The sequence below is a fragment of the Drosophila elegans genome, unplaced genomic scaffold, assembly GCF_018152505.1.
Source record: "Drosophila elegans isolate 14027-0461.03 unplaced genomic scaffold, ASM1815250v1 contig_208, whole genome shotgun sequence".
Lineage (NCBI taxonomy): Eukaryota > Metazoa > Arthropoda > Insecta > Diptera > Drosophilidae > Drosophila > Drosophila elegans.
This window is the reverse complement of record NW_024545578.1, coordinates 8,562,939-8,586,597: the sequence shown is the minus strand read 5'-3', so window position 1 is coordinate 8,586,597 and position 23,659 is coordinate 8,562,939. Positions and strand designations below refer to the sequence as shown.

Here is a 23,659-nt window from a genome sequence, read left to right as displayed (position 1 = left end):
CAAAAAGTGTTATATTAGAACCCCTTTGACAAGTCGAGGAGACCTAAGAAATAAGGTTCGTAAACGAGAAGTTCTCTAATTTATAATAATTATTAAGTATTTCTTTGTAACCTCCAGGGATTTTCTACATCTGAGGGAGAAGGCCTGTTGTCTGCCACAAGCTCGAATTGCTGCGCCAGATCAACAATGATATTATATCCTAGAAAGGTAGCAAAAAAGAATTTAACACCTTTAGAAGTAAATAAAAGAAAGCAAACACCAAAGCCAGAAATAGAACAGAATCAAAAAGCACTTATAAAGTCCAAGCCAAAACGCAAAAATATTAAAGCTAAGAAGATGTCAGGAAGGTCAACAGCAGGAGATGACGACGATGATTGTATATGGTAAGTTATATTAATCTGTCTTTCCTTTAAAACCATTTATTAAATCCAACAGGTACGAGTGCAATTTACCCTTTCGTGTAAATATTCCATTTCCCATCAGTATGAAACATAATTTCCAGCCATTTGCTGGCAATATCAGTCCACAGTTATATAAATCCCTTGTTCCGGCAGGAAAGTTACACCAGAATAGATCAATTCAAATGCCTAGGCCGTCTGAATTCTTAATGCAACGTGCTCTGCCAGCTCCAAATCCAGAAGATAGTTCGTCTATCTCTAAGGCGATAGCCTTTACAAAGAAAAAAGGACTTAAACGAGGTAGAAAACTATGTACCTTCGAGACATCTACTCAAACGATTGAAGAAGAATCGGATCCTGTCTTATGCTGTTTGGAACAAATCAGGATTCAACTGGCTGCCAAATTTTCTAATGGAGAAGAGAAGAAGACGTGTCGTTACTTTGCCGAGAAGTCCACAAATGTGAGAAGTATTCAAAGGCTGGAAAATGAAGCGGATGAGGAAATGATAAAGACTTGCCGCTCAAAAGAATCTCTTAAACTTCAAACCGAGATAGATGATAAAAGCGAAAAATCAGATATAAAATTGGAGCCTAAGTTAGATGATAAAACGGAAAAATTAGATTTGAAATTAGAGCCTAAGATTCCGATCGTTTCTTCACCAAAAAGTTCCCAGAAAAGTGTATCAATAAACACATTGCCGCCGCCTCCTCCTGAGCTCATAAAACTGAAAAGGAAGAAAAAGAAATCATCTAAAATCCTTTCAGAATCTAACCCTGAGTCCTCTAAATTTAGTTTGGTTGGAAAAATCTCAAATTCAGACAAATCAATGCTATCTGAGGACTTAAGGAAAGCCAAAGATGCCGACAAAAAAGATAATTTATTTAGTGATCCCAAACCAGTTTCAGTTTTGCCCGGGTCCATATATCGATCTCATTTTAGGTACGGATGTCATATGCCAAGATGGCAATATTATGGGCCACCCCAATGTTGCCAATATTGTAGCCAATATATCCAGATGCAAAACCAGATGTTCAATAAAACTAAACCTAAAGAGGCTGCCGATGGTATTAAATCAAGATCTACAGATTCTGTCCAAGGAAAAAAATTGAAACCAGAAATTATCAGCCAAAAAAAAACCGAGTCTTCTCATCAAAGACAAGAAAATATTGGCAGTGACGAAACCTTGTCAGCATCTAGCAAAATATTTCGTAAGAGTTCTGAAAATATAAGCTCAAGTATTAGGCATAGCTCAAAATCATTTAAATCATCTGAAGGAAGCGAGATTATTAATTCTAAAACAAAGAAATCATATAAAGGTCAAATTAGGAAGAAACTAAACCAAAAACAAAGTCATCGTATAACGTCTGGGGGCTCAACTAATTTTACAAAAAAATTTAATAATGATCAAAGAGATTATATTCCCTGTCGCCAGAATACTGAGGAGGCAGTAGACATGAGCCAACATTCAAATAGGCTCCATAATGAGCAGGGCAGTTCGTCCGAATCATTTAGGACAGACCAGGCGATCACTGATATTGGTGAATGTTCAAGTAAGACTTCAGAAGAAACAAAATCCTTTGAAAACTATATGAGCAATTCGTGTGGCCAGAAAAGTGAGAATTGTGAGGATCAATTAAACCACATGCCTCCGAGTTCTGATGCAGATCAAGTTAAATATTATAATAATCAGCGCTCGCATTCAGCACCTAATGGCTGGATGCGTCGATGCACTCAAAACAAAAACATACCCAGATCTGGAAATGCACACCCGTGTCAGCCTCAAAAAGAACCGGCTCATTTTTCCGGGAAGCAAAATACTGAAAGTCAAAAATGTCCTGAACAAGTACTTGTTCTACAGGACGAAACTTGCGAAAGCGAATCGGAGGATTATGAACGACTTGGGTACAATAATTACACAACTCACAATCGAATGGAAAAAGAAGACCAAGACTGTCGCAAATTTGCAACTCCGAATTATAGTATAAATGTCGATTTTTTAAAGCAATGCAGGTTGCAAGAGGGATTCTTAAATTTTAATCAAAGACAGAAAATCCAGCAGGATCAAACAGGGTAATTTATTGTTTTTTTTTTTTAATAAACTAGTTATGATAACTATTGTAAATTGTTTCACCCTAGACAAAATCGACCATCACTTGTAATGCCTTTAAGCCAGAATAAAAAGGATAAATGGTAAGAGAAAAATACGGCTTTAGGATTAAACTATTTTTTGGATAATTCAAATTTTCAGGAGAGAGCTAAAGGCAAAGTTAACTATGTTAGTGCCCCATCAATTACAAATGGTGCCCAAAACCTGTGAGGTTTCTTTACAAAATGCGTTGCCATGCAGAGATGTCCATGGCCAACTCGAAATACCTCATCCAATAAAACTGGAGCATGATGCACTTCCTCTATCCTGTTCCCAATTGTTAATTACTAACCGTCGAGATTCAAATTCATCTCAGCAAAAGGTACGTTTTTTGTATTATTTTGCTACTACTTGTATTTCAAGCAGTTTTTTATTACAATTTTAATTAGATCTCAAAGCTTTATAAGACTGCAATAATACGCAAGGTAATTTTGAAGAATCCAAAACCCAATATGTTTAAAAGCCAAGGTAATGGTTGTATCGCAGTTTTCCGAAGATCTTCCAGATCGATCACGCCAACGAGACTGAGTGATCTAAAACAGAGTTTATTACCATGCAAAGGGACCAAAAAAATAAATTCGAAGACCTCCTTTGATTCTGGCCAGCAGTCATCTGTCTCAAAATTGTGTGTTGGGGAAAGAAAAGAGAGTCCTCGGTTTTTAAAGCAATGCAATGATTTAGGATCTAATACATCGATAGAAAGTAGGGATAGTTTTAAGTTCAAAGGAAGTCCATCTTACACTGTGCTTCAAGTAATTCAAAAGGATTCAAAGGCTTTTGGAGTCCAACTTCAAGAAAAACAAGATAAATACAATGGAAATAGGAGAACAAATTCCGAGAATGATGAGACTCATACTTTGTATGGCCAATCCGGTTTTAGATCTGATCGAAGCAACCAAGATAGTTATCAAGACTTGAGAAGGACACGAAATTTAGCTATTGGTAAGGCAGAAGGTTATACTCCGAACCAACCAAATGATGCCAGCTTAACCTGGACTGAGCCAGCTGGATATTCTAAATTAGAAGTTCCCCTGGGTGATTCTAGTCAAACCAAATCCATGGCGCGCTCAAATGCTACCTTAAGATCTACTGACGTGGAAACACTGGAAACGGTTACCCTCATGCAACCTCGAAAACTCAGCAGTACTGAAAGTGCGAGGATCGAAATCCCCGATACGGGCATCGAGAAGACCTTTCTTATGGCGACCAGAACTCCTTGTGACAGGGAAAATCTGCTTCAAACCTGCGGAAGACCTCCCTGTACCCATTGTCCCCAGCGATATACCGGACTTCCCCCTAACCTACCTCAAGGATTTATGATATCACAGCCCCCTGACCAACCACAAACATCTAGAAGCGCCCCACAAAATAGAACACCGTTTAGTGAAAATTACTTAATAGATCCGCGTGATCAGTGGAGGACTACAAAATCACCTGCTTCTGCACCAGTTATGCAAGCTCAATTTCAGCAGCCTCCTATGCCAACATTTAGTCAAAATCTCCAGTTTCAGGATCCTGTATATCCCCCGAGTCCTTTCTACTACCCTCAAGCTTTACAAGAGAATATACAAACGCTTCCGGAGGGATTCTATGATCAGACCGTTAACAAGTACAACATAACTCGCATGGATTCCAACTTTCAGCCGCCATCTCTTAGATCCGAATTTCTTTACGCATTGCAATCGCCACAGCAATATTTTTTAAGACCACACAGCAATCAATTCCCAAAGCAGCTGGTAATGGGATCCGTTCCAGACCAAAATCATCCTTTTATTCCGCCTCAGAATCAATTGTTCCAACCTCAACTGCAAAGTCAGAATATGATGTTCCGCCCTCAGCAAAATGTCAAATTGGATGAATACCTTCAATCAGAATACCATATTTAATTTTTGAATTGAAATAAATAAATACTTTTCAAAATTTAAAGAATTTGTTTTATTTTTAATAACAAGCTTTTAAAATATTTGGCGCCCAAAATAGAGATGTGAAAATGCTGAAAATATCGATATCTTAAAAGCCCATTCATGGCGATACTATCGTAACTTAATTGCCCAGCTCTATAAATGTTTATCGATAAACGAAAACAAAATTTGTTTATATGACTAATTTTAACTTATACTTAAACATATGTGAATATACACGCACACGAAGTTCCGAATGGATATGATGTGCTCAATACGAAAACAATGGGCAACATTGTTGATAAGATAAGATAACTCCCGTTCTCAATGTCTTCGCTGCTCTAATGCACAAATATCGCGGTGCGAATGATTCGAATTTGTTCAGTAAACCACGCAAACAATTGTCAGTAAACAATGGCAACTCTCGCCGAGAAGGAATTCTACCATTTGGTACGTAAACCTGAGGACCTGAAATTTAACCGCCCTGAAAATCTGTGTACACTTTGAAATGCGGGTGTTGTCACATCATGTGCATAGTGTAAATAGGCAAATCTTCACATTTGCAAATGTTTATACACATACACATACAGACATCCGCGCCATCAAATTTGCATTAAAATTAAACTAAAAGCCAGAAGTCAGCCTTGAACCAGATTATGTAGAGGAGTCCCATATATCACTCAGTTTCGCACTATTGGCAACATCAAAGAAACTGCACATGCTAATTCCAAGTTTCTCCTTTGCTCGCAGTGACCCAGAAAACTAGAAAATGCAGTGAATGCTATGTGAACTAGTTTAACTTTTGTTAATAATTGAATCTGCAGACAAAGACCACTCAAATTTAGTGATTACCGATTTGAGTTTGGTATAATTATTCCCTAACACGCGATATCATTAGCTTTTTATTAATATCAGCAAGATAAGATGTGGAATCGGAACGTTTTGTTAATCTGTAGAATGAATATCTTAAGATTACAGATTGTTGTTGTCATATTCCCCATGGATCAGTAAGTTTATGAATATTTTAAATTTCGGAATTCCCAAAAAAAGGGACCAAAAAGTCGAACTGAAGTAGTGAATCACTTTTTTTTTGCCGAAATTCCAATAAAAATAGTTATGTTATCTGCCCGCCAAACCGTCCATATTTTCTGAGTCAGTCATTTCCTCATATTTCATTAAATGAAGAAGAGAAGTCTTACACGACTTAATGAGCTTTCTTATCACCAATTTAAGTTGTTCTCTTTCAAGACAATTTAATGTTTAATAACTATATCTTAACTTTTCGTTTTAGAACGTCAGCGTATCTAAAGCTTTAAATGGCCTGGAAGCGCCGCTCAAAACCAAACATGCCCGCTCCATTATTATTATGATCCACAAGGCGAAGGAGGCCAAAACCTTCTGGATGATCATCTCCCGCCAGCCTTTGATGCAGAACAGATTCACCGCCTGGAAGTTTTCACATCTCCTGCACAAAGTTCTGCGAGAGGCCCATGAAAGTTCTATAAGGCACTCGCAGAGTCACAAGAAAATGATTCTGGAGGTGGGCAAAATGTGGGGACTCCTGCAGGACGACATCGGATGCTGTATACAGGCGTACAGTAAACTACTGACCACCAAATTAAACTTCCACGACAAAAACAGAATGTTCCCCGGCTCCCTAAACATTTCGTTCACCGAACTCTTCATTGCTGTTGACAGGGATCTAAACTACTGGTAAGCATGACTTTTGAAATATACACATTTCATGAGAGTAAGAACATAGAACTATAATTCCAGCTTCCAGCTGTGCGTGGAAATCTTTGACTACTTGGAGGATATAATTGCCCTGCAATTGACAATCTTTTCTTCAATGGAAAAATATAGAATGTCATCGATGACGCCACAAGGTCAATGTAGGCTAGCGCCAATAGTTTGCCTAATTCAGGACTCAAATGCTCTGTACGATTTAAGCGTTCGACTTATGTTCAAACTACACGATGGCGTGCCGTACGATGTTGTTTCCGGTCACAGAGATCGGTTTCATGGTTTGTTTCTTAAGTTGAAGAGTTTTTATAACAATGTGCGACCGCTTCAGTATTTCAAGGATTTAATCACAGTCCCGGAATTGCCGGACTCAAGTCCTAACTTTAAGTCGCAGAACGACTTCACGAGCTATGTCCCACCAGTAGTCCATGTGCCGCAGGAGCCCGATCCGGTAGTTGAGGACCTTGTGGACACTAACAATCACGAATCAGAAGCCTTCAGTCAGGCCCAACAGCAGTTGAGCATGCTAGAGGGTATAATTAGTGAAAAGGAAGCGGGCATTGAGCAACTATCATACAAGCTGGTTGCCTTACAAAAAAATTTCGATGAACTGCAACAAAGCTATAGACACGATGTTCAGGAACTTCAACAAAACAATACTCTCTTGTCAAACGATCTGGTATTGGCGAGGGAAATGTGCGCCACCTTCCGAATGCAAAACGACGATCTTGAGATGCAACTCAACCAAAACCCGGTCCTTTTGCGTAAGTTATATGCCACATAATATAAATACCCAAATTAAAACACACTCTTTTTCAGAAAAAGCCATGGAGGAAGAAGAAAAGCATAAGTTATCCTCGGAAAAATTCAATAAACTTAAAACACTTTACACAAAAATTCGGGATGAGCACATTCAATTGTTGAGAGAGGTAAGAAATAAGGTTTATCTATTCAATTTTCAGTCTTTAATAGCCTTTATTTACAGCAAAGTGATTGCAACAAGTCCTTAAATAAAGAGAAACAAGTTAACTCACAGCTATTGCTGGAAACAAAAGAACTTACCAACGAGATTTCCAAAATCAAATGCAACGTTGAGGAAAAAGAGAAAGTGAACTTATCTCTGCAAAAACAAGTAGAAGAACACAAGGAGAAATTAATTCAGCTCGAAGCGATCAAAAAAGAAATAAAAGAGAAATTTGATGACGTTGTTAAACAAAAGGAGATCCAAGAACTAGATATTAATTCCACCTCGGAAAGCTTGAGGTTAAATGCCTTAAAAATCGATGACCTTAATGTAACTCTCGATGAAACTAAGGAAAAACTGTCCAAAGCCGAGAGCAAAATAAACGAAAAAAGCATAGAAATCGAATCTATGCTAAAAGCATTTGAAGAGGAAAAAGCTTTGCTTTTAACTAAGATTGAGCAACAAACTATAGAAAATAAAAGCAATACTGATGCTCATAATGCCCAACTGCAGCAAACAATCACTAACTTGGAGCAGAAAGACAAGGACTTTATTGACACTAAGAACAAGCTGTCCTCCGCTGAAAGTCAAATTAGTTTAAAGACCGTAGAAATTGAAAACAATTTGAAAGCTTTCGAAGCGGAAAAGGCATTGCTTTTGACTAAAATCGAGCAGTTGAATGTGGAACACAAAAACAATAGCGATGCCCAAAATGCTCAATTGCAGCAAACCATTAATAATTTGGAGCAAAAAGAGTCTGCCTTACAGGTAAATACACAAAATAATATACATTCATTAAAAATTAAACGAATATCTTTTCTTTCAGCAATCGCAGGAAATTGTAAATCAACTAAGACAGGAAAATATTTCAGTATGTCAACGTAACGAGGATTTGCAAAGCAAACTCACGATTACTGAGGACAAATTAGCCCAAGCAACCCATCAAATTGATTCAGTTTCGAGTTCCTACCAAACTTGTAGTACCGATTTAAGCGAACTTAGAAAATTAGTTGTCAGAACTGTTAAAGAAATCTGCAACTCAAAATTAAGCGGCTCAGAACAACAGTCTTTGGACGCGGTTCCAAACATAATAAGTGAAATGGAGGCCCTTCTAATTAAATTTAACAACTCATCAGCTATAAACTTTGTTGCTTCGACGGAAGGAATGCAAAATGTTATGTATTTGGGTTATGTATTTATAAAGTTATACGATCAATGCGATGTTATTTACAAAACAACCACAGCAATCGAGACGGGTCAAGGTAAGTTCATAAAAACAATAATAATATTACTTCTAATAAAATAACATTTTTATATAACTTCTAGAGATATTCACAAAAACATCTTCAGTATGCACAGATGTCTGCCAATTGTTTCAATATCTATTAAATAGTGAAACGAAAGACCAGAACAGGCAAACAATTATTTCCAATATACAATCGAAGCTGACAGATATAAGGAAACTAATTGAGAAAATTAAGGCCACCTTTGAGCAAAAAATAGACTTGGACAAGCTCCTTGAAATAGAGCTGCGCGAGATGGATGCCGCCATTGATGACGCAGCGTCCAAAATCACAGATTTACTTGCAAAGGCTCGGGAAAAGGACAACCAAACCAATCTGGAGGTGAACGGAAAAATTGTGGACGCTTGTACCACTTTAATGGAATGTGTCAAAGCTTTAATACAAAAATCACGTCTTCTACAACACGAAATTGTGGCGTCCCAAAAAGGTAGCTTAACATTAAGAAAACAAAAAAGGTCACTAATTAATTTTGTAATTATTTTTTCAGGAAATGCAACTGCCAACGACTTTTATAGGAGAAATAGTCAGTGGTCGGATGGCTTGATATCCGCCTCGAAAAGTGTGGCAAAGGCAGCTAATTATCTGGTGGAAGCAGCAAACAAAGCCATTGAAAGTGAATCTGGCAAGAACTTTGAGCTCATAGTGGCAGCCCAGGAAATCGCTGCCTGCACAACCCAAATGGTTATAGCGAGCAAAGTCAAGGCTGAACGGAACAGTCAAAAGCTATCGGACTTAACCAAGGCCTCGCGAAGCGTAACTCAGGCAACTGGAACTCTGGTTGCCACCGTCAAGGATTGCAACTCCCAACTGGAGCAGCAGAGTGAAATAGAACTTTCGAAACTAACGCCATCGCAAATCAAGACGATGGAAATGGAAATCCACGTAAAAGTACTCGAAACCGAACAAGCTCTTCAAATGCAACGACTAAAACTCTCATCGTTTCGGAAAGAGCATTATAAAAATGCCGATTATTAAATACCTTAATTTATAAACGTTACTAACTTTACACACATTCTTTTTTTATTAATGCACGTCATGACAGATAATATATGTACACAGTATTTACACTACGGTCATTTCATCTGAAAATGCTTCCGTAAGATTATTGATTGATTGATGATTCCATTTTGATCGCTTTTGGATCTTTGGTTTTTATTGAACCAGTTTTTTTTCGTAATGCCCATTTACCTAGCATTCATAAATTTATGGGTTTATATATCCTTTAATGGTTAATTTGCTTACTACTTTGAAAATAATATAACACTTATTGCCAAAGAAAATAAAATGTAAAATTTGTTGTCAAAAGGTGTATGTTTATTATCACGAACCGACTTATTGCATTTTATAAAACGGCATGTTCACGTTCATCAAAGACACTTTTAGCGTAGTTTATCTGAAAGAAACAAATATGGAATATATGTGATAATCATTTCAAAATTTGTAAAAGTAAATAAAGTTATATGCAAAATTAAATTATCTGTTGCTGGCGTTTTCTCCTAATAATTCACTTACGCATCTCGATGCAGCCTCAGCACATTCCTCAGATCGACAGCGTATCCTTGGCCTGGTAATTTTCGGAAGGTTTGTTGAAATCTCAATGTAGTGACTTGCTGCCGCCCTACTACTCGTAGATGGCGTTGTGCCCACGTTCGTTACCAGCGGATGGCACGAAAGTATCTCACTGACATGACACTCAAACATAATGGTTGGATTGCCGTCGCTCAATGAGAATATTCGTACATATTCGGTAGAAACCAACAGGCGCAATCTCGCCTGCTTGTCGCTCCACAAATCCGGTTCGTATGAAATGATCTTTTCCGAAAAGTTTTTATGATTGATCAGGTATAGATATTGTTGTCCCTTGCTTTGGCGATTGGAATACAGAGGTAGAAGCCCGCCAGGAGCACCGGTCACACATCTGGGCAGTCTTTTCCTGTCGGGCGCATTCCTTTGCGTATCCCGGCTGGTTTCCCGCACCGCACTGGCCGTTTCGGAGGCCAAGTCCAGCACTCCAATGATGGGTTTGGTGACAGTGCCCACCAAACCCTTTCCCAGGCCACTCAGGAAGCCAGGAACGCCATCCGCTTGGGCGCCATCGTAAGTGTGTCTAACAATGCTCGTTACTCCGCCCAGCAGTCCAAATCCGAGACCTTTCAGACCCGCTGCCAGGTGACCACCGGATGTATTGGACTGCAGTTCCAGAATCCTTTGCCTCGTCTCATTATCATGATCGTCCAGCACAACTTTTCCCAGGCTGTCGGATAGCGTTTCAGTCAGCTTGGCCGTCGAATTCGATATGCCATGCGTTACATTTTTCACCAAACTCTTGACAGAGCCCTCGAAAATCAGTCCAGATACTCCCTCGGATAGATCGTTGGCGAATCCCAGGGGATTTCCCAGAAAGTCGACGCTGCCCAAAATGGCAGCCGCATGCCACTTGACTTGGTTGATGTAGTGCTTTTTCATTTCCTTCAGATACACGTCCATTGTCTCAAAGTGCAATTTATCCGAATACCTGTCGAGCTCAATCAAGGCATCCTCGAACTTGATTAAAGTGAGCCCAAGTGCCTTTTTCGTTTCGTGCAACTCCACTGGCAATTTGGAAGAAGTGAAAGCTGAGAGTCGAACCTTCAACAAAAAGTAGCTTGATTATACGATCATGAAGTTTCTATTTTGGAAACTTACCTGTGTTGCGCCAATACTTAAAATCTCAAAATAATATCGCTTCATGTCCTGCAGAATGGGTTTCTCTTCAAAGTTTTCGAATTGGTATTGTACACTTAAATTCTGGCGGTTGATCTTGCCATAGCCCAGGAATGAAGCCACTTTCAGTATTAGTTTCTCCTCCAAATTCGCCGTTGAGGGTTTCAAGTCCAGCGTTAAGTACTTAAAAATGATTGCGTTCTTGTTGGGACAAGGTAACATTTTCAATTTGAGAACCACCGCATTTTTATGTTGGTCGTGGTCACTCGAAGTTTGCGTATGCAATGCAATTGGGCTCGCCGCATCCAACAATTGATTATCGATTTGAATATACGAAATGTTTAGGTCCAGCGAATTCTCCAACGCACTTTGCACTATATCACAATGTATGTGGTCGAGGCTTATAAACATGATTTCCTCGCAAGGCTTTCGGGTTATTATTGAAATACCGATTCCCTTGACCAGCTCAATATTAATCTGGTAAATGAGAAGAAGAATTATTTGTTGGAGTAGCTTTAAGTATTTGGAGAAGTTGGTCAACTCACCAGATACTCGTGCACGAATGCTACCTTTCCCTTATCCGTAATTTGCCTATTGTTAAGCGAAGCATGCATCCATAGCAAATCGGGCGTGAGGAATACTGAATTTTGTTTAATTTTAATATCACATATTTCGATTGTGGAAATGGGCCCATCCATTCGCGTTGAGAGCTCCAATTGACCCGATCCAGGCCTTAGTTTTTGCGCCACAATATGCTGTCCAATGGGTATGACTTGCTTGTTCGACTTATTTTCAGTTCTGCCCACAACTGCTTCATAGTTGGGCTTCAGACCGCTTTCTCCAAATCGGGACTAAAATTGGGAGTCTTATTTATCAAACCTTTAAGGTTGTTAAGTTGTTAATCACTCACCTGAACACACATATTCGCATGACACATTAAGCGGCCATTCTCGAATCGCCATGTCTGAGTGGTGACCCTTTGCTTATTGGGCGTTCGAACCACCAGACTTGTAAACTCCATGGGATTTGGAGCCTTCTCAAGGTCCAGAACAAGTCGCACTGCATTCGCATCATTGGTCTGAATCGGTGGAGTGGATCCCTCGTGCTCCAATTGACCATTCGAGTTCATGAGCCACAGCTGGGATCGATCACCCGAGTTCTTTTCCATTATCACAACTCTTCTGCCACGTACGCCCAAAACCAAGTGCCTGTGCGGATTTTCATCCTCACTCGAGCGCTCAAAGGTGCCATGAAACGCGATGTAAATAAAGTTGGTGTACGTCAGTGTTTTCTTAATGTTGTTCACATTGTTGATGGGAAACTCTATCATATTTCCACCCGGTGCCTCCATAAGCAAGGCCTGCAGTCCCAAGGGATCGTCCATGACATAGGACAGCGAGGATTGCGGTCGAACTGGCGTTATCCAAACGGGCTTTGATCGCAGCTGCGAGAAATTGATGACAACTTCCGAACAATTATCAATTCGAATCGGTGGTGGTAGCGTTCGAGCGTCCGTAAACAAGAGTATAAAAGTGGCATCTTTGGAGATGATCTCCAAGCGAAGAAAGAACATTTCGCCCCACTCATTTCGCACATTGATATACAAACTCTGCACATCGTTGATGGGAATTCCCTTCGACCAACAGCAGCACTCTATCTCCGGAATTCGTACGCAAATGAACTGCTCTTGATCCCAGTTGGGCCAATGGAAGGCGAAATTGCAATCAATTGGGGCCGAAATGATCTTGTGCGGATCGGGACGGTCCTGAATTAATAACACAAAATGTATTGTAACTTAATATCTTAGACTTAAATGCTTATATTGACAACTCACATTATTGACAATATCGCAGAGTTGCATGAACTCCAGTTTGTAGCCACTGCGATTGTGCAGATGGAATCTGGGTGATAAGGTCACAAAGGTGGTGCAAGCGTATAAACCTCTTCCACGTCGAACGCTTATGCCAATGGCATAGCTGCCCTTTGTGTTCTCAGCTCGCAGTTCCCTGTGTGTTAAGTCCTTATGCGTGCTAAAGCTTTTGCACCACTGAAAGTACATAGTAAAATATTAAAATTGAAAAATTTATACTGATAGTAAAGCCTTACCAAATTGTTGTAGCCAAAGGCATTGCCCAAGCGCAATTCCAGGGCGGGGGATCCCTCCTGATCGGAGAACGAGAACATCAGAGGTGCCACTTGTCGCGCAGTCTCGTGCTCCTCAAATTGTCCTGCCGCTGTGTTACTGGTGCCCTCTTGCTTGTAGATCAGGGGAAGACCTGTTTTGTTGATTATCCAAACGGGAGCACTGATATAAATTTCCATGCCCTTGCCTTTGAGCGATTGGATGGATACGCGCAGGTGCAGTTCCCTCTTTTTGATGTCAAACAACTTTAACTTTGGCTCAACAACACCCATGTGACTGACGGGAATCTTAAGTTGCCCAGAAAGCTGAAAGTTGTCCAGGGTGATGCTCAGGTTTAGGGGCTGATATATGTTAACATTGTAGATATTCGCACTCTCCGATGAGTTTATTCGGCCGCTAGCGTGCTCATGGATCTTGAACATCAGGTCACAGCAGAGCATGTTGTTAATCTTGAGTGGTGGCAACAAAGTGATCTTGTGACCCGGTAAATTCTGCTCCTTAAGGTGATAAATTTCCCTGCTTACGTTTGCCAAGGTGTACAATATGCTCTTATTGTTGTCGTAGCCAAGGAGAAGTTGTCGGGTGTCGTCTTTGCCGCAAGTTTTCCACAATATTTCCTCGTTACTAAAACCCGTGTCCTCGTAAGCCTCCTTTTCACTGGTATTGTGTGCCACATACAATGAGGCATCAATAAATTTCAGCGGCAACGAAAGTTCATCGTTGGGTTTTATAACACTGATTGCCGTCAGTCCATCACTGTGAGTGCTTTTCAAGGACATTTTCAGGAATACGTTGCGATCCAGTTTGTTTATCACCCCCAAAGAGGACTTCACTTTAATCAACTTCTGAGCGGATCCAATCAGAGAGATGTCAAAGACTATCCTGCTTTTCGTGGACAACTGCGAGTCTAGTTTTGTGGTGCGGAAAAACATTCCCACCTTGTCCACCGATATGGGTCCAATCAATGTCCAGCCATGGATTTGTACAAAAATCTGGTGTAAATTCAATTGGTGCGAGTGCACGTGTCGCAGTTTACTCTTCTGGGTGAAATCGAATGTTTTGGTTTCGTTGGGCTGCACAGTATACCAGTTCTTGATCAACTCAAACTGCTGTAGATCCGAACAGGTTAAATCTCCCAGGGGAGCATAAATGGGCTTGAAAAGTAGGGGTGTTCCGCTGAGATTCTGCAGAGCGAATGGGATAAACGGAGAACGTTGCCGGAAGTTCTTGGCCCCGTTGTCGTTGAAATCGTTTGTCCAGTTCTTCAGAACCATATTGAAGAGTTCTATAAAGGTGGAGGTCACGTTTAACTTGAGCATCTGCTTGCTGTATATGCCAATCTCGAATCGCATTTTGTTATCCAAGTGGCCCTTGGTGTACTTCCATTTCAAATGAGACTCCCATGTCTCCGCCACCGGTTCCCATCCACTGAGACGTCGATTATAATAGTTTACCGCCGCTTCCGTGTCAATATTACCCAAGCTGAAGTGTCGAATGTTCGTCTCCTTGGGATTGGGATCCTGCGTCTTGAAGGTATAGTTGAGCAGGAACTTGGAGAGGGAAACCTCCAGCAGTGGCACATCGGCATCCATGCAATCATCGATTATGAACACCGATATGAGACTGGCGTCCACCACAGCGGTTTTCATTTCCAGGGCGGGATTTCGATAGGTATTCTGCTTTTGCTGCGACAACCAAATTGCAGCATCGTTGATTCGCCAGTTATTCACTTGCATGGCATACAGACAGTCGGACAGCTCAAAACCCATTGCCACGAGGGGAGCCACCTTCTCCAGATCGGAGTCAGCCTTCGATATAACATTCTTCGATCGTGACGTTTGTGCGGGCAGCAGACGAGCCATTCTCGAAAATAACTTAACATCCACATAGGAAAGTCGAATATTCAAGTGTTTCTGGATGAGAATGTTCAGGCAATTACTGCGTAACTCTATTATCAGGGTAAAAGGATCAATTATTGACAAAGCGCTCTCCTCTTCGGCGTCCAAAGTGCAGGAAAATATTTCCAAGTGGTTAATGTCCAAGGATATAGGCACAATACTACTGTTTGGCTTATAGCAAATAACAGTGGTACTTTTCAAAATTATTGCATTTGAATCGAGGCGACTGCACTCCTCAGCGAATATTATTTCCGAATCCGTAATATTCACAACGTATTCTGTGGATATACTATTATCGACTTGGGGTTTTTGAGGAATCTGATTATTTACAACGGGTGCCGATGAGTCTTCTTGTAAATACGATTTTAATTGGTCCAGAAAACTGAGAAGCGCGAACACCCTCATATTATTCAACATTATTGTGTACTTGCTAAAGTTGGCTTTCTTTCTGCAATGGATTTCCACTTGTACGGAGTTTTCAATTCTCACCTCCTTTTTCGATGGTTCCAATATATTTTTGAACATGTTTTCATTGCTCTTGTCGGTTTCATTTCTCTCATCTACAATCAGTATATTGCTCGATATCAAATCTATATCTTGTGAGCCATCACTGAACAAGTCGATTTCCAGAGTGGACTTCAAAAAGTGAATACAAGCCAAGGGCTCTATTACTGCACTGTGCGAAGTATTTAAAGCTAGAAGTAGTGAAACATCTTCTAGTAAAATTCTTATTGAAATCAGAATGGAAACAGTTTTGGAAACTTCAGTTTTCGGCAGCAGATTAATTGTCGATAGTCTTTCAATGGACGTGCAACTGTTAGTATGGTAATTCATGTAAATGTCATCCGTTTGCTCGCCAATATTGTTGTTTAGAAAACTACGAATTAGCTTGTATTGCTGAATATTGATCATGCCATTCAATTTCGAAAATGTTCCTTGAACACTGATGTCTGGACAGACACGATTAATGTCCGCCGAAAGATTTCGCTCCAATTGCAGGTGAAGGAAACACGATTCGTTGAAGAATGGCTGTCCCAGTCTTTGGAAGTTAATATCAGCGATTATAATTCGATCCTTATCCTGATCGGCTTTCGCTTTCATTGATGTCCTTTCGCCGGAGAATAAATTTATATTGACCAGGTCGATTCGCATTACGTCCAGAATTTCACTTTCACTTGGCGTTGCACTCATTTTACTTATTATATTATCGTCGCTGGCAAAATGAAAGCTATTTTTCAATGAAAACTGCCCAAGGTAGGCGATTATTACTTCGTTTCTGTTAAAGCAGGCAGGAAGTACAATAACTGGGGAATCCGCTTGAATCACGAGCTTCATTTTTGATGGACGCATATTCTGTTCATTTCCATGACTTTGTTTCTTTAGTTTTCTTATGACAGGCTGCACAGATATGAAAAAGTATTAAGACAAAATATAAATACAGAATAAATAATCTTACCGTTTGCAATTGCAGCAGATCTTTAACAAAAACATGTAATTCAGTAGAAAAACGTTTGGTGTGTATATAATGAACTGCAGACATATTAATTCGCAGCGTTGAGTCGGTGTCCAAAGTTTTTAAAGCCTCCAAGTCGACAAGTTTTCTGCGAATTCATAAAAACATTTTTTAAAATATATATATTTTGTCAAAAAATATAGATTTAACGGAAAATAATTTAGTTTTCGATTAAAACTCACTTCTTGTACACAAAGTTTAAAGCTTCTGTGCCACTTGTAAGAAACTTTTGCTTATAAATGTTTCCATATTTTGTCAGATCAAAAACAGACACGGATCCCAAGCAGCCTTCAACAATTTTAGAAAATTGGTCCTGAAAAATCATGAATACAGCATTTGACACATTCACTCTGGATAAAAGAGACTCATTCCGAATCAACGTGAAGTTAAAACTTCTGATTGACACTTTCAGTTTACTGCAAAATTCGTCAATACCTAAAATAAATATTGTTAAAATTAATCAATATAATTTACAAAGCTAACATACTTTTTTCTACAAGTTTCTTCTCTTCTGTGTACTTTTCATCGTAGTTATCAGCCGAAACCAGGCCAAAAAAGTCGAAAATTGTGTACCAGCGTTCCACGCAAATAGCCAAATTCAGGCAATTAAATTGAATAGAACTCGATTGTTCAAGTTTACTGTTCTCAGCAGATCGTCCTGTATGAGATTTGTAAATAACTAGCGTTTGGCTTTCTTTCTTTCTGCCCAACTCGTTTTTATTGCAACTCGTAAACTTTTTGTCTCCGCTAAATTTCTTTACCTGCATGTAGGGCATGGATCTAGATCTGTTTTTCAGCGCATTAAAATAACTTGGTAAATCGGGACACGAAGATGATGTCAATTCGTTTTTCTTTATATTTTTTTCAAGATCTACCGAAGTTACCATATTTCTAAACGGTGATGTTAAGTCTGACTTTAAATCCTCCATTAACACCGATTTCAACACCACTTCCACATCCTTGTCAAATCCTTTAGCAATGTGTTTAACATTAAAGTCTTTAAATGTTAAGTTTATCAAATCATTGTGGTACTCGTTCTGCAGGTTGATTTGAAATACAGGCACCGAGAAATGAATAATCGTGCTGATAATGGGCTCATCATCAACACTTAAAGTTGGTTCACTATCCCCGTTTTGATCAACATCATCCGAGTCATTTAAAACTCCATTTGAGAAATTAGTGGCATACCGGATGCTCTCTAAAAGTAACTCGTACTGTTTTCGGTTTAGGGACACTTTTAGGGCTTCAACCATACTTCCTTTTATCTGTAAATTAAAGATTAACATTTTTTTAGTTTAAAACTTAATAGGTAATAACATTACTACTTACTGAGAAACTGTTTAGTTTTTTTTCTTGACCATTATCTTCGCTATATCCAGCATAAATATGTAAGGTTATTGCTGTGTCATGCAAAATAGGAATTGCATCCTTATTTTTAGCGGGATGAACGTTAAAGCTGTACTCGCGTTCATCGATGTTCAAGGAATATACATATGTGTTTTTAATTTCGATTGTATAGGATTCATTGAAAGCATCTGAATCGCATTTAACGGCGTTTGAACAACTAATTTTTCCCAAATTGGCAATCAAAACATTCGTACTCGTGTTGGAAATTGGCAGAATGATAATTGGACTACTTATAATAATATCAAGCCTAAAACAATTAAAATAGCAGTCTTAAGATTGTATTTATTAAATTTAAAATAAGTGTTCAGTTTACCAATTGTCCTGGTGATTTCGCTGTGGGTAAACTGGTCCAATTTGCTCAGCTGCTCTAATTTGCTGCACGAATTCCTTAGCCATATCTGTAGCTTTGTTACCAATGGAGGTAGCAAACTCTCTGAAAAGAAAATAGGGCTCTTACAAAATATATTAATAACTCCCTTTATAAACTTACCTTAAGCTTCGTTTAAAATACGTAATGCAAGCATTGACATCCCGCAAAAATCTTGGACAATGAGTATATGAAGCCGAAGCCATTCGCATTTGAAAAGTGCAAGTAGTTTTGTCACTCCAATGACTTTGAAAACTTATTGCATCGCTTTCATCGCTTTTCTCTTCGTTGTAATTGTTTGAGTATATTTCGTTTGAAAGCTGACTAAGAACGGTTTGTTTATTCGAGTCGGAAGCCCTCAAAATTTGATCTCGTCCAACAGAAAGAATCCTTGGATGGCAAAAAGCCTCTGGAGTAATGTCAATAACCTGTATTCCGCCAAGAGATCCAAAAATGGATAGATCCGATTGAAAAGACGCATTTATTTTCGCTTCCGTCAACGTAACAGTTCCAACTTTTCGACCAACACTGAATTTGTCTCTCTTGATGGTGTATAACAATAGAATGTTTAGTCGGAAAAAATCAAAAAATATTTCATTATGATTTTTATGATTAGCTTGATCTTCCAATTCTATTGATACTTCAGTCGATTCTTTTGTTGTTTGCGGGCTTTCACTTTGAAATATATTTTGTGCCAAAAGAGTCCTCTTTGCGAAGTTTAGAATTTCAAGTATAGTATCTTGATTAGCTAAATAATGTGTTGAGAAAATTTATTTTTCTGATGTTGATAAGCTATAAAATATAATTACCAATTATATCCAAACTGTTGAAAGTGATGTTTGTAGTGTGAAGTTGCATTGAATTGCTTTCATTGGGTGGAACAATTTTAATGTCAACTGTAATAAGCGCTGTTGAGTCCTCATCGTCAAAGTACTCTGTTGATTTATCGCCTAAAAAACACATTATCAAATAAGTTTATAATCACTAGTTTGTTGTTGACTTAACATTATTGTTAGGCAAATTAATTGTGAGCAAAAAGGATTGGTTAATTTGCAGATAGATCGCATTTTAAATAATAACATGAAACCTCTTTTTGAATTGTACATACCCATCTTTATATTTTGAACTGCTTTTGTAATCATGTGAGGACTAGTAGCCCTATCAAAAAAATTTGGCGATCCAGGCGAAGTTGGCGAAACAATTGCACTATGTTTAAGGCTGCCAGATAAACTATCCATTCTACAAAATGCAGAAATATTTTTGAAAATAGTTTACATTATATTTTGAATTTTGTGCACATAAAATCATGCATACTAACAAAGTTATTAATAAATTAAATAAAGAAATTAATTAAATGTGGTCTTATTAGGCAAAGCAGCGAAAGGAAAAGCAATCTAATAAGCTATAGCTTATGTTTTTTTTTAAGATTTACATACCCGACATGTCGATGACTAGCCACCAATAACTCAAAATCAGGACCGAAGGACTGAATGGCATCTACTAAGAGCAATCCGTGAACCGACATGGAAATATTCGTCTCATTAGATTCCTTCGTTAATCCAGCCCGTGCCCCGATGATTTGGAGCTCAGCAATACTCCTGTCTGTCGACTGCATTTCTATCACTAGTTGGTCCATTACAAACTCAATGACGACGCGACTCCTGTCGTCCTCTGCCAAGTTCTTGATTCTTTCACTGGCGTACAGCGTATTGCCTCCTCTATAAATGTTTTCCATTTCCTTGGAAGCTTTTATAATGGGTTTCATAATGTTGCAACAATTGTTAATGAGCTCCTCGTTTCCATGGATTAATATTGTTGGACAGGTGCCAAAGAGCATAAATGAGGGATAGTCCGGATCAACAGTGAATATATTCCTCTGCTCAAGAGTAAGATTTATGTTAAACTTATCAATAAGGTGGAAATTAGACGATGTTTTCAGGCAAGCCTGCCATCTTTCTTCGTATTTGCAAACTAGAACTTGAAGGTTTGTGAAATTGATAAGGTATTTGTCGTAGATCTTGTTATGCAGAACGTACTCCAAGTGAACATTTTTGTTCAGAAAGCTTTCCGTTTTTGGATTTTCAAGCAGTGTCGGAGAGTCAGATCCACTTTTCTCTGATGCAGGTGGTGTCGAACACGGAGTCAAATAGGTTTCATCGTCATCGCTTGTATTTTCCGTTACAGCCGATTCTATCACAGGCATAACTCTCTTCACCTCCATTTTTCTCATTTCCAGTTTTCCAAAGTCCAGCAAGACCATGAGCGAATTGCTGACTTTGTAGTTTTCCAAGAAAATTATACGTGGCGCAAAGATTTCGATTTCGAACATCCAAATCTTTCGATTAACCTGAAAGTACAATTTATATTAGCAAATTAAGCGGAACTTGGTTACAATTTAATCACCTCATTGCCACTGAACATTTGATTCCAGTTTTTCATAAAGTCAGTCTTCTTTTCGACTCTATTGCGCGGTGAGTATTTTTTCGGATTTAAATCAGCTAAGAAATCTATAAGCCACTGAATTGCATCCTCATTATAAATAAGATCTAAACTTTTTGATTTAATATTGAGCTGAAATCGTAAGTTATTACAATTTTCATATTGTAGCTGGAACAGGGTGTCCTCCTGAAGTCCATTTTTGGCTACTTGATTTGGTATAGCTGTATTCCCTGTTTGTGGCTTAATTAAGTAATTGTGCATCGTTTCACTACTGGTTTTATCTATTAAATAAACTTCTTGCAACGATATGCCCACAGTGTAAGAAGTTAACTGTGGGCTTAACTGGAGGTAGGCCGCAAAGTTATTTAACTGCATTTCCATCGACTTACTCCTGCCATCACTTAGTTTATCATCGCTCTGAAGAATTACCAATCCTTTGAGTAGCTCGATTGAAAAATGCCCGAACACAGCATCGCTTTTCAATTCCGAAGAGTTCTGAATTGAGTTCTCCAACGCAACGAGTATGTCGTCTTCCAAATGTTTTATGGACTCATCCTGTTCACTATTTGGGGTACTTGGACTGTTTGCATACCAACCCATCCAATTGGGAAACCAATGGAAGAGCATAGTCTTTCCCTGCTCGTTCTGCGATTCAAAGGAGAAACCTTTCGTAAACACTTTTTCAAAGCATATTCTTCTCATTATTGTTAAATCCGAAATCTTTCTATCGCTCTCGATGTAAGCCTTAAACTCTTTATCCGCACTGGAGAGATTTTCATTTGGATTCAAAATGATCGCTTTATAGAGTAGCATGTAACGAAGGTTTTCCTTGAGAATCGACCACTTTTCCTCATTTTGCTTAAAGTCAAAACCATGACAAATGTTTGCATATTTCCACCATAATTTAGGATTGCTTTCTACGCTGCAATTGGGTCGCTTTAGCCTGTATTGCCGAACTTCTTTGACTTGACGGATTTCTGAGAGCTTATCTAACATCTGAAGCCGCTGGACCTGGAAAATATTTAACTATTAGGACCAATTTCTTAATGTCGTGTTAAAGTTCTAGTTTGTAATATGTCATAGAAAGTTAAAATATAGTTTTATTGTATGAAAACACAAATTTGTGTTATCATACGAATGAATAATATGATGGTAAATATACATATGTTATGGAAAATTTATCATGAATTTACAAATTAACAATTTACCTATCCTTAATTTGTATACCCCAATTAGATAAGCAATAAATTGGGTATAAAAATGAAGGATAGGCTAGGTAAAAAGTAAATTATATTTAATGGTAAAATTTATGCATTGTCATACTGTAGTAAAATTTGTATTTACGTCCGTAAAGTACCTAAAGTACATAGTTAGGCATGAACTTTGGACTGAACTAAAACTACTTTTCGTTATCGAAATTACATGACTTTGGCTGATGGATTTTGGGTAAGGAGGCCACAACTCACCTTGGATATGTCTATGACCACCTCGGGAACCAGGAGTTCGCAGGAAACCCTGGGCTTGTCTTTGGTACGTATCACCTGCTGGCACTTGTCGCGTTTCCACCTGGCTGTCGCGCAAATGGGCTTGATGATGAAGTTGTGGGGCCTCAACTCGCAGGTCGAGTGGAGTTTTTCGAGAACCTCCTGGTTGGTGTACGACTGACATTTGATGTCCTCGTGCAACAGATCCCAGTACACGGAGAGCTCTTTGAGCTCCACCAGCTTGTAGTTCATTTCGTTGTTGGTCATTTTGTACGACCCGCTGGTCCAATCACAGTCGCAGCTTTGGGCGGTTAGGGATCCGATCTTGATGCCCGTGCATATCCGGCTCTTACCGGTGTCCACAATGTCTTCGAACCGAAAGTGCACATCGGATATCTTCAGTTCGATGTTGTCGATGATGTTGGTGGCCATGTTGGTGCCGTACTTAAGCCAATTGTTGTACGAAGAGAAGTAGTAGGACTCCATTTGCTTTCCCTTCTCGGACCGCCAGCCCGCTTCGGCGGTGTCCAGAACGGCTAGCTTGTACTCCAGATCCTGCAGCTTCTCCTTCTCGTTGTCCCAGTTCTCCAGGTTCTTCGGGCAGATGATGCAGAACAGTCCCTCGATGGAGATGCACCATGGTGAGGTGCGAAACTGGCGGACTGGAATCTGGAGCTTGATCTTCCGGATGCTGCCGGCGGTGACTTCGACCGGCAAATTGAACGACCGGAGGGCATCTTTGCGAATGGGTATGTTCTCGAGCTCAACTTCGCCTGTAAAGGAGAGTTATATTGATATCGGATGCGGTAAAAAGATAAACAATTATATCACATTACCCGATAGCAGAGCCACTGACAATTGGGCGGAATTCAAGTTCTCCAGATATTTGCCAAGATACGTATTCAACACCCACGTTATGAGGTCTCGTAACATGCTTGTTTATTTACCGCATACGCTAATCCTAGTTAATATTTGTTTGTAATGTCTTTCCTCAGAACCACAACTAAAAACATATGATTGGGGACTGCCTACACCGCATAAATATGGCAGAGTCATAAGTGGAACGCGGAACTGGAACGGGGTGGGGAAAATGAAAAGGGGCTGGGAAAACAGGTGGTTCAAAACCTGAAGAGTAATTTTATATGTTATTTATTAAAAATAAAACGGTCTTTCAAATCTCCTGTCGGGTGTCAAACTTATTAAAGTAAACAAAAAAAATTAATGACTTTTCGGCTTATCGGTCTTGTG

General features: G+C 39.2%; 3 protein-coding genes across 3 annotated transcripts; 2 read left to right on the top strand and 1 right to left on the bottom strand.

Moving 5' to 3' along the window:
* Window positions 1-184: 184 nt before the first annotated feature.
* Window positions 185-4,431, top strand: LOC108146582. The gene is made up of 6 exons (XM_041708502.1): window positions 185-207; window positions 269-383; window positions 436-2,469; window positions 2,536-2,589; window positions 2,648-2,867; window positions 2,935-4,431. The coding sequence occupies exons 2-6, from the start codon at window positions 337-339 to the stop codon at window positions 4,429-4,431; spliced, it is 3,852 nt and encodes a 1,283-aa protein (XP_041564436.1). The 5' UTR covers window positions 185-207; window positions 269-336.
* A 195-nt stretch (window positions 4,432-4,626) lies between these two features.
* On the top strand, window positions 4,627-9,930 carry LOC108146810 (huntingtin-interacting protein 1). Its single transcript, XM_017272995.2, has 8 exons — window positions 4,627-4,896; window positions 5,738-6,159; window positions 6,223-6,953; window positions 7,009-7,118; window positions 7,175-7,921; window positions 7,980-8,415; window positions 8,480-8,884; window positions 8,945-9,930. Exons 1-8 carry the CDS (start codon window positions 4,861-4,863, stop codon window positions 9,430-9,432), a joined length of 3,375 nt encoding a protein of 1,124 aa, XP_017128484.1. The 5' UTR covers window positions 4,627-4,860; the 3' UTR covers window positions 9,433-9,930.
* On the bottom strand, window positions 9,750-23,434 carry LOC108146809 (vacuolar protein sorting-associated protein 13D). Its single transcript, XM_017272994.2, has 19 exons — window positions 23,248-23,434; window positions 22,394-23,184; window positions 20,892-21,938; window positions 19,925-20,835; window positions 19,597-19,727; window positions 19,298-19,438; window positions 18,612-19,236; window positions 18,435-18,554; window positions 18,044-18,368; window positions 17,202-17,979; window positions 16,897-17,149; window positions 16,658-16,802; window positions 13,267-16,599; window positions 12,995-13,207; window positions 12,071-12,925; window positions 11,706-12,011; window positions 11,143-11,637; window positions 9,970-11,085; window positions 9,750-9,850 (listed from the first exon to the last, which is right to left on the bottom strand). Exons 1-19 carry the CDS (start codon window positions 23,342-23,344, stop codon window positions 9,800-9,802), a joined length of 11,733 nt encoding a protein of 3,910 aa, XP_017128483.1. The 5' UTR covers window positions 23,345-23,434; the 3' UTR covers window positions 9,750-9,799.
* Between the last annotated feature and the right edge of the window lie 225 nt (window positions 23,435-23,659).